Raw genomic sequence first — 18,996 nt, forward strand, 5'->3', positions numbered from 1 at the left:
CCTGGAGGGGCCGCTCACGCCCCACGCTGGCGTCTTCGAGAGGAGCGACGCTACGCTTCCTCCCGGCCTCTAGGGGTCGCTCGTTCCCCAGACCCTATGGCGGGCACCAGCGAGGCCGTGACGTCTGCGGAAGTGCTGGGCCTGGAGTATGCGCGAGAGTCTGGCAGTGGATAGAGCAAGAGCGATGGAGAGACCGGCGCGCTTCACTTCGTCCATGGTAGAAGGAGCGCGGCAGCAACAGCAACATCTGCACGCACAGCAGCGCCCTCCTCAACATCTGTATCCACAGCAGCCGCCTGCCCAATATCTGTATTCACGGGAGAAGCAAGAACAACCTTCTCAACATTTGCACCCAGAGCAGCAACAAAGACCCCCTCAACATCTAGATTCCCAGCAGCAGGAAAAACCTCCCCATCATCTGCACGCACAGCAGCGCCCTCCTCAACATCTGTATCCGCAGCAGCAGCAGCCTGCCCAATATCTGTATTCAGGGGACAAGCAACAACCACCCCCTCAACATCTGCACGCACAGCAGCGACCTCCTCAATATCTGTATCCACGGGAGCAGCAACAACAACCTCCTCCTCAACATTTCCACCCAGAACACCAACAAAGACCCCCTCAACATCTGTACGCAGAGCAGCAGCAACGACCTCCTCAGCATCTGTATCCACAGCAGCAACCTTCCCAATATCTGCATTCTCAGCAGCACCAGCAACTTTCTCAAAATCTACAACAGCAGCATCCACAGAAACATTTTCAATTACAGCATGGTACAGCACAACTTCAGTTTCCTCCTCCTAAGCAACACCCTTTGCAGAGTACTTCATCACAGCAACAGACACATCCTGAGCAACAATACCCTGGCCGCCATGGCCAGTCACCACTTTTGGCAAGGTCGCATAGCCCAGACTTTCTCGGTCCAGATGAAAGTGAGGCCTGCTTCCAAGCCCTAGGGGGTAATTCTTTGCGTGGCCAACAAGGGCAGCCTCCTAGTCATGAAGCTTTTACAGCTGTACACATACCAAGAGCTACAGAATTAAGCTCTGGGTTCAAAGGACTTAATTGTTCAGGAAATTCTTTATACAATAATGCTGAAGTGCATAGGAGTGACTCTCTTTCACCTTTATTTCCACCTAGTCCAGTGATGAGCGACCATAAGCAGCACATTTTCCAGAGGTCTTTACAAAGTGATCGTCCTTTTCCTCATCCAGACAAGCCACCAGTGCAAACAGACCATTCTTTTGCTCATCCGGACAGGCCACCAGCGCAAGCAAACCATTCTTTTGCTCATCCGGACAGGCCACCAGCGCAAGCAAACCATTCTTTTGCTCATCCGGACAGGCCACCAGCGCAAGCAAACCATTCTTTCGCTCAGCCGGACAGGCCACTAGCGCAAGCAAACCATTCTTTCACTCAGCCGGACAGGCCACCAGCGCAAGCAAACCATTCTTTCGCTCAGCCGGACAGGCCACCAGCACAAGCAAACCATTCTTTCGCTCAGCCGGACAGGCCACCAGCGCAAGCAAACCATTCTTTCGCTCAGCCGGACAGGCCACCAGCGCAAGCAAACCATTCTTTCGCTCAGCCGGACAGGCCACTAGCGCAAACAAACCATCCATTCGCTCAGCCGGACAGGCCACCAGCGCAAACAAATCATTCTTTCGCTCAGCCGGATAGGCCACCAGTGCAAACAAACCATTCTTTCGCTCAGCCAGACAAGCCACAAGTGCAAACAGATCATCTGTTCCCTCAGCCAGACAGGCCACAAGTGCAAACAGACCATCCGTACCCTCACACAGACAGGCCACTAGTGCAAAGCAGCTATCCATTCTCTCACCCTAATAGACCTCAGATGCATTGGGAGGAGAACCCTGAGCTTCTTACCGGTCAGAAAGCTTGGATTAATGAAGGTAGGCTGATGTTCCGTTCTGAAGAGGGCAGAGATGAGAAGAGTCTTTTGCAATATGAGGATGCCATAATACATGAGCAAGATAAGCAATGGCTCTCTTTCTTTTTGGCAAATAGAAAAAATAAAGCTCAGACCATTGTAAAGGCAGCGGGCTCTCCTTCTGTGAATGAAGTACGTGAACTAGTGTATGGTGCCTTCAGGCTGGTTTCAGAGCTTACTGCGGCATGTCAAGAATTAAAGGAAATGACAGAGAACGGGACAGCCTGGTCCGAAACCTACCTGAAAGCTACCAACATTTACAAGGACTTAGATGAAAAAATGAAAATTCTTAATGAGCCTGGTTACATAGAACGGGTTAAAAAGAAACTGGAAAAGATTAAGAAGAAAAGATTTCGGCTGCAGAGGAGAAAGCAGGAAACACCTGAGGGAAAAGAAGATGCAGCTAGATCTGCTGAAAGAGAAGCTAAGATTGACAAGTGGAGAATGAAGTGTATCCAAGAAGTAGAAGAAAAAAACAGGGTGTGTGTTCCATAAAATGACAGTAACCAGAGAAATGGAATGTTGCTACTTTTGGGGTTTTTTGCCAGGTACTAGTGACTTGGATTGGCCACCACTAGGACGGGCTACTGGGCTAGATGGACCATTGGTCTGATCCAGTAAGGCTATTCTTAGGTTCTTAAATTGGCTATAAGTACTCAACTGACTAGTGTATTGAAGCCCTTAGTTCTTGTTGGCAGCCTAAGTGCAGAATCTGCCGCTAAAAGTAACACTTGGTGGCAGCTTTGTGCCATGCCCACAGTGCCAATTGTTCATATAGGGGGAGATTCAAGAAAGGGCATAAAAAATTGAGTGCTAAGCAATATTCTATAATGGCGAAGTTGGGCGTGGAAGCCATTATAGCGTACTAACTAGAGAGCTGCATGGGAACGGGGCTGATGGGAATCCTGCAGGGTTCACCCTTGGGGATCCCCCCCAGGGTCCTGGGGATGGAGGCACCTTGAAAGGCTCCCATGAATGTTACCTTGCAAGCGCCTCAAGCCATACTCCTCTCCACAAAGTCGCATGCAGCACTCCCTGCATGCCACCTGCAGGTGACTTGGAAATCTTCCCTCTGACAGAAGGAAGGCTTCTGGGTCGGCCACATGTGAAAACATGAGTAAGGCAGGAAGGAGGCGGCCCACCTGGAGGCTCTGTCTGGTAAACACTCGTGGGAAGGGGGGTGCAAGTACTTGGGCCACAAAAGGGAGGGAGGGAGGGAGAGCATTGAGTCTAGAAAGGGAGAGAGAGGGGCTTCTTAAGCAATGCTTGGTGTGTGTGTCGTCCCCCCCCCAATGCAGCACTTCCCAAGTGACCCACAGTAACAAGACACCAAAAGGCATATGTGAGTACCCAGGACAAACAGGATATATTGAATTCTTGCTCAAAGTGCATTATTTCTGTAAGCTGAGAGAAATGAGATAGAAATGAAGAATCTAACTAATGAATATCCAATTTATCCGGGGGGGGGGGGTGTGCTGGGATCAGTTCTGATTGCCAGTGGTGGTGTAGAGCCTTGTGAAATCTTTAGCAAGTCTGTACAGGAGCTTTAAGACAAGCAGAGGGTAGCCAAGAAAAACCTAGAATTGTAGTGAAAATATAATGCTAGATTAGCTGATGATCTTAAGTTAGTCAATATAGAAAGACCTAGGGTTGCCAGCCTGGCTCTGGTTTGCCCAGCAGGGTTAACCACTTCTGGGTTTATCTTATGATACAGTAAGTAGGAAGACTACAAGGGCAGGGTGGTATAAACTCAGGACTGGATTAGCTCTGTTGGATGAATGGATCTAGCCACCTCTTTAAGGAACCCAGTGTATGGCTGAGATGAATTAGCAAACATTTCTTTAGAGAAAGAAAGCAGAGAAACTCAAGTTTGCTTGTTGGGTTTAGGAACGAGAGCTGAAAGCTGCAGCAGACAGTGTGTTGTCTGAAGTGAGGAAGAAACAGGCCGACACAAAAAGAATGGTGGATGTTCTGCGGGCCTTGGAGAAGCTTAGGAAACTCCGAAAAGAAGCTGCAGGAAGGAAAGGTAAGTCATTCTGCTACCAGGTTCTCAGAGCAGCTAAAACAAAGACGTTTATGGTACAGTGGATTTTAGGCATATTAGCAGCTCTGTGCAGTGGCGTATCTAGCATATGTGACACCCGGGGCCCATCATTTTTTGGCACCCCCCCCCATCTGTACGAAAAACATGGTTTTTAGTAACAAGCCACATGTCACACATGAGTACTTAGGAAAAGGCAGCATCTTATATACTGCAGTGAGCAGTACAACATCAATACACCCATTGTAAAACTAAACAAGCCAGACTAGTACAGATAAATCCTACACCGTCAATCCTAACAGAAAACAATGTCTTTCGAACACAGAAAACACCTTCGCCTAGTATGGAATATGTCATCACAAACTAACCCCTCCCCCTTTTACAAAACTGTAGTGTGGATTTTGGCCACGGTGGTAACAGCTCTGACACTCATAGAATTCTGAGCATCAGAGCTGCTACCACCACGGCTGGCACTAAAAAACGCTCCACAGTTTTGTAAAAGGAGGGATAAAATAGAAATATATAGACAAAGGTTAAATTGAACCAGCAAAAAGCTGGACTCTGTATACAATGCAACACCCTAGAAACAGTGACACATGTCTCCTAAAGCAATAAATAGACAATTTTTGTTCTACCTTTATCTTCTCTGGTTTCTGCTTTCCTCATCTTCTTGTTACTCTCTTCCTTCCATCCACTGTCTCTCTTCTCTCTGCATCTTCCATTTGCTCTGTTACTGTGTCTCTCCCTTTCTCCCTCCTTCCAAATTGGTCTGGCACCCATCTTCTTCCCTCCGCTCCTCCCATAGTCTGGCATCTCTGTTTTCTTCCCTGCCATCGTCTTCTCCCAACTCTCTCTTCCCCATTTCCCTTCAGCGTCTTCTCCCCACTTTCTCTTCCCCATTTTCCTGCAGCATCTTCTCCCCACTCTCTGTTCCCCATTTCCCTTCAGCATCTTCTTCCCACTCTATCTTCCCCATGTGCTTTCAGCGTCCTTCTCCCCCCTCTGTTTTACCCTGTTTTCCTCTCCACCCCACCTTTTCTCCCTCCCTGCCCCTTACCTTTGTGGCGTTTTTCCCTCCCCCCTCCTGGCCCGGGCAACAGGCCTAGTCCGACAAATCTCCCTGCCCTGTGGCCGGCGATGTCTAAACTGCCTTCTTACAGCACTCGGAGCGTTGTAGTTGCATATGGCTGCCGTAAAGGTCGTCTCTGATGCAACTTCTGGTTGCGTCAGAGATGACCTTTACAGCAGAAACACGCAGCTTCAACACTCTAGCTCAGGGGTGCCCTCACTTTTTGGGCTTGTGAGCTACTTTTAAAATGACCAAGTCAAAATGATCTATCAACAATAAAAAATTTTTAAAAACACAAAGCACACTGTACACTGAAAAAATGTTAATTATCATTCCTATTCTGGGTTTTTTCAAAGAAGTCAAGGCAGATGACTCTATGCACTGTCGCCTCAGTAACAACCATACAAAAATAGACAAATACCCCCTCCCTTTTTACTAAAGCACAATAGCAGTTTTTAGCACAGGGAGGTGGGACAGCCTAACAGACGCTCTGAGGCTGCAGAAGGGAATTGGCTGGTTAAAGCTACGGAAGAAGAGAGCGGAGCAGCTGCTAATACAGGCTAGTGTTACGGGAAGAGTTTGAAAAAGCACCTGTTTTTTTTTCTTTTGTACTTTCTTTACCGGAGTCAAACACAACTTCAGGCTGTGCCGAGTCAGGCCAGGGAATCCACAAGCCGATGAGAGGGTTTAAAAATGTTTTGAGTGGCAGGATTCGTGAGCGCGATGACAGCCGGGCATGGGGAGGTTGTGCCCCGAATCAGAGAGGCCGATTTTTTTTTTTAATACACATCGATTCAAATCGATTCACCCAAAGTGAATCGTTGAATCGATTCAAATTGGAAATCGGGCAGCACTAGTGCAAGGCATATTGTGATCCTGGCTTTAATGAAAGACCCCATCTAATTTGCCATTATTTGCAGGTATCTCTCCACCTCCATCGGCTGATGAAACCTTTGAGCAGCATGTGGCCAGGCTGCGGGTGCTGATCAGGAAGCGCACGGAGCTGTATGATGCAGAAGAGAGAGCCCTGAGGGTCATGCTGGAGGGAGAACAGGAAGAGGAGCGAAAACGGGAGCAAGAAAAGAAGCAGAAGAAAGAGCGGGAGAAGCTCTTACAGCAGCAGCGGGAAATCAACAACATCTTGTTCGGGGATCTTGGTAAGTTCCTGGACTCAAAGACAAAGAAAGAACTGCAGACATGTACAAGATGCAGGCAAAGTTTATTAGGTTTTTCAGCAGCATATGTTCATTGTCACAGAACACAGCACACAGATCAGGCAAATTTGTTGCGTGTCCTTTGAGACCACCGCTTTAGAAGACGTGTTGGGTCCCATATTCTATAAAAAGTGGTCTATTTGTACGCAACAAATTGTCCTAATAAACTTTGCCTGCATCTGTGTGCAGTTCTTTTTTTTGTCTTTATTTCCCTGCATCCTCACTGCAGATCTGTTGGTTTTGTCTTTGTTCGAAGTTCCTGGACTCTGCACGCCTCTGCCTAAATGATTACTTTTAGAGAGCAGTGAATTAATTTATTTCTTCCATTTGTGCGTCGCACATACCTATACAAGCTCTTGGCGACATTACAGAGGAAAGGGTTAGAAGAGGGTAGGGAGGACAATGGAGGGCAGGAAGATACAGGAGGAGAAGAGGATATAAGTGATTAGATGCCAAATAGATGAGTTTTCAGTTTCTTCCGGAATTTGGTGTGGTTAGGTTCCATCCTGGTCATTTCAGTAAGGTCATTCCAAGTTTTTACGCCTAGAAAGGTGAGCATAGAGTGGAAAACACGTTTGTATTGCAGATTTTTTTGTGGAAGGGAGATTTAGAAGCATTCTGTTGAGGGTTCTGCAGGAAGTAGACCATGCCTTGGAGAGGAGCTGCAGAGTTTTTGTAAAGTGTACGGTGAATGTTGCATGAAGTTTTGAAGGTTATTCGTGACAGGATGGGTATCCAGTGTAGTTGCCTGATGAAGGCTGTAATCGAGTCATATTTTCTCAGGTTGAAGATTAGTCTGACCGCAATGTTTTGGAGGAGTTGCATTTTGTGAATCAGAGTGGTGTTGATTCCCATGTAGATGGAGTTGCAGTAGTCAAGTTGTCGAAGTATCATCAGCTGTACAATTAAGGCAAATTGGTGAAAGTATGGTCTGCTCTTAGGACAGATAATTCACTCATGAGATACTTTTTTACAGACACGCAACTCCTGTCCTATGCTACAATCCATTTGGGAATGATAAATGATATTACATAGTAAATGACCTGAACAGTCCATCCAGTTTGCCCATTAGTTACGTGCAGGGGCGGCCCTATAATGAAGCCAACTGAGGCGGCATCTTGCTGACAGTCCTCTCTGCCGCCGCTCCCCTTCCTGGTATCTAATGGTTTCACTCGACACCCCACAATCAGCATTTTTCCCATTCTATACCCCCACACACACACACATCTCCCTTTAATTTTCTGTAAAAGTTGCCAGACGGTGGTCCCGATTCCCTGTCTCCGGTCCCTGCGTCTTCTCTCCACTGCGGCTCACCCCAGTGGAAACAGGAAGTTGTCAGAGAGGGCGGGCGGCAGTGGAGAGAAAATGCAGAGTATCGGTACTGCTGCCCAGCAACTTTTACAGAAAATTAAAGGTAGATGTGCGGTGGCAGGGGGGAAGGGTGTAGAATGGGAAAAATGCTGATTGTGGGGAGAAGAGTGAACGCCAGGAAGGGGATGCCAGGGAGGGGAGCGGAGTTAAAAGCAGGCAAAGCGCCTGGCTTAGATGTGCTGACAGCACATAGTAGTTGCTGGATAATCTTTACTGTTAACCTTCCTTGTCTCTCGCTTGAAGTAGAAGTGGAGATTGTATTATTATCACAAGTTTTACGCACTTTGGAAGATGTTGATGATTTCATTGAATTAAAAAAAAGTGGTTCTATATTTTCACCCATGATGCAAAGTAACAGACAGATGGACAGACACAATGTACGCATAAAGTACAGGTACAAGATCCTTTATCCGAAATCCTTGGGATCAGACATATTGCGGTTTTCGGATTTTGGAATGGTTATGTTAATTCAGAAAAAGACAGACCATAAAATTGCCCCCCTGAGTGGAATCTGCAGCATTCTGTGCCATTTTTCGAACCCTCCAACTTGAATTGCATAGAGAATAGGAGAAACACGCGCAGCTGCTTTGGCTTCAGCACATCACGTTGAGGAAATTGATTTCTTTTGGTTTTGGAATTTCAGATAAGGATCTTGTACCTGTACTATTTACTTATTCTGTACAAAAGAAGACTGCCACGTGACCTCTGCTTAAGCCTGTGGAGCATGGAGACCTAAACTAGCAACTCGACTTATCACCCGGGGAGCCAGCGTTGCTTTTCAGTTCAGGCTGAGCTGGTGTGCTGCTTAATCTGAATGGCAGAGCAGTTTGGCTGTGGCATTTGTGCTTCAGAAAGTTCTAATGGACTTTTTTGCTTTTCTTTGTTCCAGATGAGTTACCTCTTCATCACCCGCTTCTTCCTTTCAGACAGTACTATCTGCAGACTGAGCATTCTGTCCCAGCCCTCCTCCAGATCAGGTAGGAGCTCCCTGCAGCCTCTCTTTCTCAACCTTGAAATCCAGGATGACATGGTTTTTGCAGAGCTATAGACTGTGCATCTTCCACTTATCGTTTTCCTAAATTCTGATTTGATCGGGGAAGAGAGAGTGGAACCTAGTATAGGGCACAGCACTTGGGAGAGAAACGGCTTTGGATTCAATGGAGCAGAATGGAGGTAACTGTTCTGTGCAGATCGCAATCTTGACAGGTACTATCACATCTTCAAAATTTCTGTGAAACACACTAAATTATCATCAAGTGGCTAAAACACAAGAAGATATCCACCTAGATATAAAGGAGAAATACTTAAGGATCTCAAGCGCTCACAGCTAAAGGCCCGATGTATGTTACAAGCCAGTAACCAAAAAGTGAGCTATCATTGGTCCTGTATATTCTCCTATTTTCAATTTTATCTTCTATCACGAGCGAGACGGAGATCTTCCGTAGTCATGCGTCATACTATGAAGCTAAGTACTTCATAATTTATATATTTTCTGAATGAGAAAGTACTATGTGTTAGATAAAAAATCAGCACATCAACAACATTCAAGAATGGTTTACAGAATGTGGGTTGAAGTAAATAAGCAAACAAGACAGACATAATAGTGAATTAGGTTTTAAAAATTAAAAAGTAAAGAACAAAAAATAAATAAAGTATTTTTGATAAAAATTGAATATAGGAGAATATACAGGACCATTGATAGTTCACTTTTTGGTTACTGGCTTGTAACATACATCGGGCCTTTAGCTGTGAGCGCTTGAGATCCTTAAGTATTTCTCCTTTATATCTAGGTGGATATCTTCTTGTGTTTTAGCCACTTGATGATAATTTAGGTACTATCACATACCAACACTATCATTGTTAGCTTTCTGAAGCTTTTTCTTGCCTAAATTTTAGCACCATTTTGCTATGTTATATGCAATCTTATATGCTGCCGAATCTAGATTGGCCGGCCCGGAACTTCCTCTCTGACATCAGAATTGACGTCAGGTGGCGAACGTTGGTTGGCCCGGCGCTTCAGCGTCTTCTTTACAGGGAAGGGAAGCAGATTGGGCACCCCTGCTCTAGCTAGCTGAGCCTCACTCAAGTGGCTAAAGAGCCGCAGTTTGCCGACCACTGGTCTAGTGGGTAGAATATTAAACGTGAAATCTTGTGGAATATACGTTCATATTGTAGTCTTTCACAACTGGGCTGAGTGTGAAGAAATCACATTTTTTGCTTGTATCTCAGTTCTCAGGACATCTAAGACTTACTGCCTCAGTTTAGCATCCGTAATTAGGGAATATTCATAACAATGATATGGTTCCTAGGTGCCAGTAATAAGAAAAGCATTGTCAGGTGCTGTAACTTGGTGCTTATCAGCTCGAGTCCTTTAGAGAAGGGTTTCTCAACTCAGTCCTTGAGTCCCCCCTTGCCAGTCAGGTTTTCAGGATATCCACAATGAATATGCATAAACTTGATTTGCATACACTGTCTCCATTATATGTAAAGTTCTTTTGTGCATATTCATTGTGGATTGGAGAAAGATTAGAGAAACTGGGCCTCTTCTCCCTCAAACAGAGGAGATTGAGAGGGGACATGAAGGGAATAGACTTGATAGATAAGGACAGGTTGTTCACCCTCTCCAAGGTAGGGAGAACGAGAGGGCACTCTCTAAAATTGAAAGGGGATAGATTCCGTACAAACGTAAGGAAGTTCTTCTTCACCCAGAGAGTGGTAGAAAGCTGGAACGCTCTTCCGGAGGCTATTATAGGGGAAAACAAGACAAAGTTAGACAAGTTCCTGCTGAACAAGAACGTGCGCTGGTAGGGCTAGTCTCAGTTAGGGTGCTGGTCTTTGACCAGAAGGCTGCCGTGTGAGCGGACTGCTGGGCACGATGGACCACTGGTCTGACCCAGCAGTGGCAATACTTATGTTCTTATGATAGCCTGAAAACCTGACTGGCAAGAGGGGACTCAAGGACCGCGTTGAGAAACCCTGCTTTAGAACCCCCCAAGATCCACATGCACAACAATTTATCTTGTGAGGATTGTTGGAGGCTCTCAAGGATTGAATTTGAGAATCACTAATGTGGTGAGATTCTTCTTTGGAAAATCTATCTAAATGCTTGGTCTGAAAGTTAGAGCAGGAGTCCTGCTGCATTTTCACTGCTAGAAACCTTTCTGTTGCAGGCATGACTGGGATCGGTACCTGGTTCCATCGGATCATCCTGAGGGAAGCTTCATACCCCAGACCTGGGTCCTTCCAAGTCTCCCTAGCAGCGACACGTGGGCTAGCGCTGTCGTGTAAATGAGCCAGTTCTGTTTGATTTGCAACTGGAATCTTTGGACTGATTTAGTTTATTTTTCATATGTCTGATACAGAACAGTGATTGGGCTTGGACTGTCAGTCCTCTAGCCCCATTAGGCTAGTGACTGAATCCCTCCTGTATACACTATTCTAAGTGGGAATGGGGGTACGGGGGGAGGACAGTCTCTAGCACCTGTATTACGGTTTGTGAGTCATTGATGCTGTGTGGTATTACAAAAGAGAGCCTTTAATAGCAAATGATTTTGTTTGTGTGAGTTTAATTTGATTATCAGGTTCTTGTTTTTGCCAATTCAGCCTGTTTATGTGAATAAAGTTGTCATTGTTAAGCAAGTCGAATTTGCATTTTGTGTTTTTCTTCAACAAGATTCTCCATTAGGAGCATAATGGGGAAGAGGGATAATCTGCCCTCGCCCTCCCTGTCTCATCGGCTCGCAAACCTCATTTTGTGGTTAGAGGGATAATTGCCACTGAATATTCCCAGAGAGGCAACTGAGTGCCTTTTCACTGGTTTGAGATTTTTCCAACAGGAATAATACTGGTAGGACACTAGAGGTCTCTGCTGAGCTCAGACTAAGGCAGAAGTTAAATGCTCTGTTTTATGGCAGCCGGACTGTGTGGGTGACAGTAAAGGAACACTCTAAGGCGACGCGCTAGAACAACATCTTGTGCTTCCCATTAGAAAGGAGTTATTTTTCTATCTGTTCAGAGAATATACATTTGACATTCCTAACAGAGTATTATGTGAGCCACTGTGATTAGTTAAGCCAAGATTGCATTCCCCACTAGAGAGAATTGCCAGAGACTCTCCCAAATATGAGCAAATGGTCAAAGACTTGAAAAGGCGATGCTTAAAGGCTTTTTTTTTTTTTTAAATGCAGCATTGTGGGTCAGCTACAGGAGCAGTTTGTGGGGCAGTGGTGAAACCATAGTGGATCTGGGTGGGCAGGAGCCCACCTACTTCAGGCTCAGGCCCACCCAGCAGCCACAGCATGGAAGCTGTGGGTGCTTGAACACACATAACGAGCAAACTCTTTGTGTCAGGGTGGGTGGGTGTAAGTTCCATTGGGCTTAGCATCTCCAATCATTTTGAAAAGTTGGTTCCTCCAAAGGTCTCCAAACTCCAAGCTGGCAAGCTCTGCACTGGCATTTTTGAGCCCGAGCTGGCACCTAGCGCTTGCTTAATTCTCGTGCATGTGTGAAATCTGAGCATGTGCTGGCTGCTCCCATCGGATGCCATCACATTGCACCTAGAGGGGGATTCCCTTGTTCATTGCACTGAATCTAACTGCAGAAATTCAGCAAACAGGCCTCTGATGTCATGGCAACAGGGAGGCTATCATTCGCGCTGTGTGGACTCCTCCCACTGCCAAGAGCAGAGAGCTACGATTGGCTCTTCTGAAAAGATTCAGCTGCTCTCGCCTCTGATGCTCATGGCAACAGGGAGGCTGTCATGCGCACTGTGTGGACTCCTCCCACTGCCAAGAGCAGAGAGCTACGATTGGCTCTTCTGAAAAGATTCAGCTGCTCTCGCCTCTGATGCTCATGGCAACAGGGAGGCTGTCATGCGCACTGTGTGGACTCCTCCCACTGCCAAGAGCAGAGAGCTACGATTGGCTCTTCTGAAAAGATTCAGCTGCTCTCGCCTCTGATGCTCATGGCAACAGGGAGGCTGTCATGCGCACTGTGTGGACTCCTCCCACTGCCAAGAGCAGAGAGCTACGATTGGCTCTTCTGAAAAGATTCAGCTGCTCTCGCCTCTGATGCTCATGGCAACAGGGAGGCTGTCATGCGCACTGTGTGGACTCCTCCCACTGCCAAGAGCAGAGAGCTACGATTGGCTCTTCTGAAAAGATTCAGCTGCTCTCGCCTCTGATGCTCATGGCAACAGGGAGACTGTCATGCGCACTGTGTGGACTCCTCCCACTGCCAAGAGCAGAGAGCTACGATTGGCTCTTCTTTGCTTCTGAAAGATTCAAACGCTCAGAAGGCAGTTGGTGGGAGAAAGGAGAGGAAGCAGTTGGGAACAGGGAGCTTAGTAGTTTGGGGGGAGCTAAGCAGCTGGTTGTCTCTTTGCATAGAGCTTTGGGGATCTGTGTCCCAGAACCCTGAATATACTGGTAAAGGGGGAATTTCCATTATTTACTCTCCTTTTACCTGATAGTGTGCACATATTTATTGTTTAAATGTATAGACTGCTTAAATCTAAGCAGTTTACATGTGAACAAGCAATAATGTAAAACAGAAGATAACAAATAAAAGTACAATTATATACTGTATTTATTCTTCACAGTAAGTTGATATTGAAGTTACTATCATTAGAAACTACCCTTGTAAGGGAAGGTCATCAGGTATCAAACTAAGAAGAAATGCGCCATTAGCATCTACGAGTGTAATTGTGTTTTTAACAGTTTCCATAGTTTTATTCCAGCTATTGACATGACAGAATGATCTCGATCTTCTTTGTTGCTAACCAGCCTCATCCCTCCTTCAGATCTCAGATTTCTAGATGGTTGATAAATTTCCCAAACAAAGGAATATATGTTTATGTTTGATTAGGACTTGTTATACCACTTCAGCATATGAGAGATCTAAGCAGTTTACAATACAAATATTATATGAAAGGAACTCCATTAAAGATAGCATACATATAGCATAATGTTATAAGATGGTTGTTTGTTTTTTTTTTTAAATAAAAAAGGTTTCTATACTGACCCAAATGGCCACTATCCATCAGACTCCCCAAAAGCCATGCCGCTGAATCGAGTTAAATCAATAAGTATGGGAAATATCTGATAAGGATATGTCAGTACTTGGTGCACAGTTAAGCACTCTGTAATATATTTGCTGTTTTACCAGGAGCCAGTGTAACATCTTCAGAACAGGAGTGATATGATCTTGCAGTAGAGTTCATTAATAGCTGCAAGGGTTTACACTTCATATTGCTTAAACCAAGATAAAGCATGTTACAGTAATCAAGTCTGGTCAATAACAGTGCTTGGACCACAGAATGAAAATCACTCGGGTACATTAGGGTTCCTAGGTTTTGCAGCTGGAAAAAGAGGATGCATGGTCCCTTCCTATTCTGCCCCTGGCACCGTCCCCTGACCCCAGCCAAACCTCATCTCTTCAGGCCAAGTCTGGCAATGTGATGATGTCACACATATGCATGTGATGTCACTGCGTCGCATTAGCAAATGCACAGATGCACTCCAGACTCAGCCCTGATCTCAACAGCTCTTCAGAACCTGGACAAAGTGCCGGGTTTTGAAAAGCCATCCGGACATGTCCTGGTAAATCCAGACCTCTGGCCACCCTAGGCTGCATCAGGTTTTGTACATGTGTGAAAAGTGAGCAATATGCTAGGTGCTGGCCGCTACTGGTTGCTGAGCTTGACAGTATGATGTTCTGAATGCCATTAGAGGACTGGAGAAAGGAGTATGCCAGGGGCAGAGAGCCCACTCAAAATTTCCTGTCTGGCTACACTACCGTTGTGGCGCTGTAAAGCCATGTTTCCCCTCCCCCCTCCTGCGTGTGCTCAGTCTCCTTATCTCCCTCCTCTACAGTGCAACCTAGGCAGTGGCGTAATAAGGGGTGTGTGGACCACCCCAGGTGCTGAGTCAGTAGAGGCACTGGCACCTCTATGCCCCACCATGCTCATGGCATCCTTTCCCCCAACCCGTATCTCTGTATTCACTAGTGCGAGCAACTTCTGCCTGTTGCTCATGCCAGCCTGGTTCTCCTGGTCATGGGGCCAGGAAGTGACATCAGAGCGAAATCCAACGCTGGTGCTAGGAGCATGCTGCCAAAGCCAATCGCGCTGGTGAAGATTTAGAGGTATGGGGGGAGGAAGAGCACAAATGTGGAATGGGGGCAGGAAGGGGCGGGAGCAGAAGGCGTGGAAACACGGAAAGGAAGGCACAGGGGGGGTGCCACCTACCCTTACTGCGCCCACTGAACCTAGGGAAGGCGGATGCAGCTAGGGGTTCTAACATCTGTTTCTTCTTTCAGTGCTTGCTGGTGCTTTCTCCTGCTGTGTTTGAACTGTACAGAGAGCCACATGGTTGAAACACCTTATTAATCTGTACAGGAGGAAGAAGTACGAGCATACACATCAAGGAGAAGCTAGAAATACCAAGATTATGGGGGCAGAAGGGGCCAAACTCCTGGGAGAGCACATTCCCACTCATGCGTGGGGACCATGAGTTCACTTGTGTTCAAATAGAAATATCTTTTACTGCACCATAGTCGGTAATCATATGGAAAACAGCTGCAATCCAGAAAACCGCTCAAGTGCACTAAGCGATCCCAGTATAACCAGACTGCAGTGTTCAAACTGATGCAGTCATTTGAATTATTCCTTACTTTTTCCCGATTCCAGCTGAGACCAAGGGAGTCAGTCTGCCGGGTAATGAAGTCATTGGTGACCCGGCCATCTGACCTCTTTAAAGGCTCGCTCGGCCTTGCTTTTCCCAGCAGGCATTTGTCATGTTTCTGATGTGTCCAGATAGGATTTTATTCTCATAAGCAAATGCCACAGCTCACTCTGTCCTCGTGGGAAAGCTATGAATTGTGGGGATGGTACATTTCCTGCACTGAGATGCTGCTACTGAGTCCTTCTGGTTTGGTTTTGCAGTCCCCGAGTCCATATTCCAGCCTTCTGCCCCCAGCATCTTCAAGTTCCCACAGAATGTACCCAGATGGCTCTGGGCCAGGAGGAGCGACACATCATTGAGTCAGTTGTTGCTTTGGGATATCTGATCCACAGAGCTGTCCTCGCATTGCAGAAGATAGGGACCCCTCAATTTTCTATTATCTCCCCTGTGCCAGCAGGTGACCGAGGAAGCATTCGTCACATCCAACTCCAGCTCCTAAAAATATACTCTGTGTTGCCTGTGCGGGGGATAAAAAGGCGGTTCTTTGACTCAGCAGTTTCCTCGTTGCTCCTTTGCACTTCCTCTTCAATCAGAACCAATCAGGGCTGGGATCTACAACCATGGGCCTCTGTTTGCAATGTACTTATTTTCCCCATTGTATATGCCTCGCCTCATGCATTAGTCTGGTCTAGGGATCATGCACCTTCTAAAACCCTGCAATCCAACCACTATGATGACCAGAGCTCCCAGCCAGGACTGTACATGCTGATTTGAGGATCTAATAAACCAAGGACTGTGGCCATGCACAACACTTGCTGAGTGAACAACTGAGCCGGGCCATCATACCAGTTTCACTTGTACAATTGCACCTCCTTCCCAGCATGTTGTGCATGGTTTGGGATAACATTTACACAGTCAGGAGCCTGGACTTTTGGTCTATTTTTGTGACAGAGCACTGCAGGAGTCCACCAGCAATGCTGAGATCAATACATTTATAATACTGCAACAAATCTGAGATAAAAAGAAAAGGCTGTATACAAAATAAAGCTAGAATTTATTTTTCTGGAATGTTCCAAATGTGTCCATTTAGACCAGACATCATTCAAGATTGTTGTTGGGTTTTTTCCCCCCAATACTTGCTCTGTGGAGTGGAGACCACAGAGATGTAGAGTGAAGTGAGCCCAATATGTTAAGATTTATTGTGGTTTAACATGGCGGTTTTATGAAGTGCTGGTTCATTTTGCCTTAGTTGTCCAGCTGCTTCTTTGAGCCTGGGAACAGCTGGAACTCCTGAGGGATTAAATGATGTAACATAGAAAGCACTGCATTCCACTCTTTTTTTCTTTTTATAAGATTTTTTATTGAATTTCACATCAGTGAGGAAACAACATGAAATACACCATTGTGCATAAGAACATAAGCAGTGCCTTTGCTGGGTCAGACCAGCGGTCCATCATGTCCAGCAGTCCGCTCACGTGGCGGCCCATCAGATCCAGGACCTATATAGTAATCCTCTATCTATACCCTTCTATCCCTTTTTCCTTCAGGAAATCATCTAATCCCTTCTTGAACACCAATACCAAACTCTGACCTATCACACCCTCTGGAAGCGCATTCCAGATGTCCACCACCCTTTGGGAGAAGAAGAACTTTCTAACATTGGTTCTGAATCTGTCCCCTCTTAATTTTTCCGAATGTCCTCTCATTTTTGTAGTATTCAAAAGTTTGAAGAATCTGTCCCTCTCCACTTTCTTTGCCCTTCATGATCTTGTAAGTCTCTATCATGTCCCCTCCAAGCCTCCGCTTTTCCAGAGAAAAGAGCCCCAGTTTCTCTAATCTCTCAGTGTATGAAAGGTTTTCCATACCTTTTATCAATCGCGTCGCTCTTTTCTGTACCCTCTCGAGTATCGCCATATCCTTCTTAAGGTACGGCGACCAATATTGGACGCAGTACTCCAGATGCGGGCGCACCATTATCCGATACAATGGCAGGATGATTTGTTTCGTTCTGGTTGTAATACCTTTCTTGATAATACCTAGCATTCTATTTGCCTTCTTAGAGGCCGCCGCGCACTGTGCCGACGGCTTCAATGTCTTGTCCACTATTACCCCCAAGTCCTTTTCTAGGCTCCTTTCACCCATTACCAGCCCTCCCTTCGTATAGCTGTACTTTGGGTTTCTGTTCCCTACATGCAAGACTTTACATTTCTCTACATTAAACTTCATCTGCCATCTCATCGCCCACTCTTCTAACTTGTTCAGGTCCCTTTGTAAATCCTCACAGTCCTCTGTAGTCCCATGTATCAAGAAGAAACAGCACAGCAACACAACAATCAAGTATGCCCCTCCAGGGGATAGGAGCCCAAACCCACGAAAAGAGAAATAGCAAGGAGATACACAAAACAATCTCCCAAGAGGGTCAGTTGAGAAATGTGGGAACAGTGCCGCAATATAGCTTCCGCACTGAGAGAGAAATCCACATTTTACTGCATAGAAAGAGAAAGAGCCCTCCCCCTAAGCTACCAACCCCTCCAGCCCCCACAAATAAAAAAAGAAAGAAAGAGAAAAACAGAGCCTCCTCCTCCCCCTCCCCCCCCTGTGGTTCAGCCCAAAAATCCAAAAATAAGCTCCCAGCCAAGAACCCGGGACAGGGTCAGTCATCCACTAGCATGTTAGCAAGAAACACATGCCACAAGGCCCAGTAAGACTTTCTCTGTGCCCTCTGATCATGACGCTCCCCTCTAAGTTCCCAACCTGTCAGTTCCCACAAGGAATTCACCCAGGCCCCCAAAGCCGGGGAACCTTCAGCCATCCAAACATGCAAAATCTGTTGCTTGGCCAACAGAATGCCTAAGGTCAAAAAATGGCATTGATCCTGAGAAAGGCATTGGGCCGACAATTCTCCCTCATGGCCCAGGACCAATATCTGATACGACCATTGCACAGAGCGTTGGAGCACCCGCTGCAAAGTTGCAAAGACACCATTCCAATAAGAAGACAAGGCCTCACATCCAACCAACATATGCAACAGGGACCCCTGAACATGCTTACACTGCCTCCCTCGGCACCTGCCTCGACAAATTAGGTTTAACTTCCTATAGCTATGCAGACGACATCACCATTCTCCTTCCTTTTGACCAAACAACGTCCTCCATGACAGACACTATACAAGACACTTAAAACAGTAGTAACATGGATGAAAAATCACAAACTGAAACTAAACCCAGACAAAACAAAATTAATTCTCCTCGAAAATAATAAAATCCCAACCATAACAAATCTAGTAATAAGCTCAATCACATACCCCATACAACCCACTCTAAAACTTCTAGGAATGACGATAGACAGATGCTGCACCATGCAACCACAAATCAACAAAACAATACAAAAATCATTCGCGGTCATGAGAAACTTAAGGCAAGTTCGAAAATTCTTCGACAGAACACAGTTCCAGCTCTTGGTCCAGTCCCTAGTCCTAGGTCTTCTAGACTACTGCAACACTCTCTGTCTCCCCTGCCTCGCAACCATGATAAAACAACTACAAACAGTTCAAAACACAGCGCTAAGACTTATCTATTCACTGAGGAAACACGACCGCATCACGGCGGCATACCTCGACTCACACTGGCTCCCAGTACAAGCAAGAATACTATTCAAATTCTACTGCC

At 46.0% G+C, this 18,996-nt stretch overlaps 1 protein-coding gene across 2 annotated transcripts; it reads left to right on the top strand.

The window, feature by feature from the left end:
* On the top strand, nucleotides 1-11,287 carry PDCD7 (programmed cell death 7). Of its 2 annotated transcripts, XM_033920947.1 has the most exons (6): nucleotides 1-1,722; nucleotides 1,765-2,431; nucleotides 3,839-3,977; nucleotides 5,982-6,218; nucleotides 8,536-8,623; nucleotides 10,817-11,287. In XM_033920947.1, the coding sequence occupies exons 1-6, from the start codon at nucleotides 149-151 to the stop codon at nucleotides 10,932-10,934; spliced, it is 2,823 nt and encodes a 940-aa protein (XP_033776838.1). In that variant the 5' UTR covers nucleotides 1-148; the 3' UTR covers nucleotides 10,935-11,287. The 2 variants fall into 2 exon arrangements, with proteins under 2 accessions (XP_033776838.1, XP_033776837.1); XM_033920946.1 differs by having other exon boundaries at nucleotides 4-2,431.
* The last annotated feature ends 7,709 nt before the right edge of the window (nucleotides 11,288-18,996 follow it).

This window comes from Geotrypetes seraphini, chromosome 14, assembly GCF_902459505.1.
Source record: "Geotrypetes seraphini chromosome 14, aGeoSer1.1, whole genome shotgun sequence".
Taxonomy (NCBI): Eukaryota; Metazoa; Chordata; class Amphibia; order Gymnophiona; family Dermophiidae; genus Geotrypetes; species Geotrypetes seraphini.

Bases quoted from the DNA above. Each gene is read 5' to 3' on its own strand.
- PDCD7 (XM_033920946.1), top strand. From the start codon at position 149: ATGCGCGAGAGTCTGGCAGTGGATAGAGCAAGAGCGATGGAGAGACCG. The intron at 3,978-5,981 runs GTAAGTCATTCT...CATTATTTGCAG, and splicing joins AGAAGCTGCAGGAAGGAAAG to GTATCTCTCCACCTCCATCG. The intron at 8,624-10,816 runs GTAGGAGCTCCC...TTTCTGTTGCAG, and splicing joins CCAGCCCTCCTCCAGATCAG to GCATGACTGGGATCGGTACC.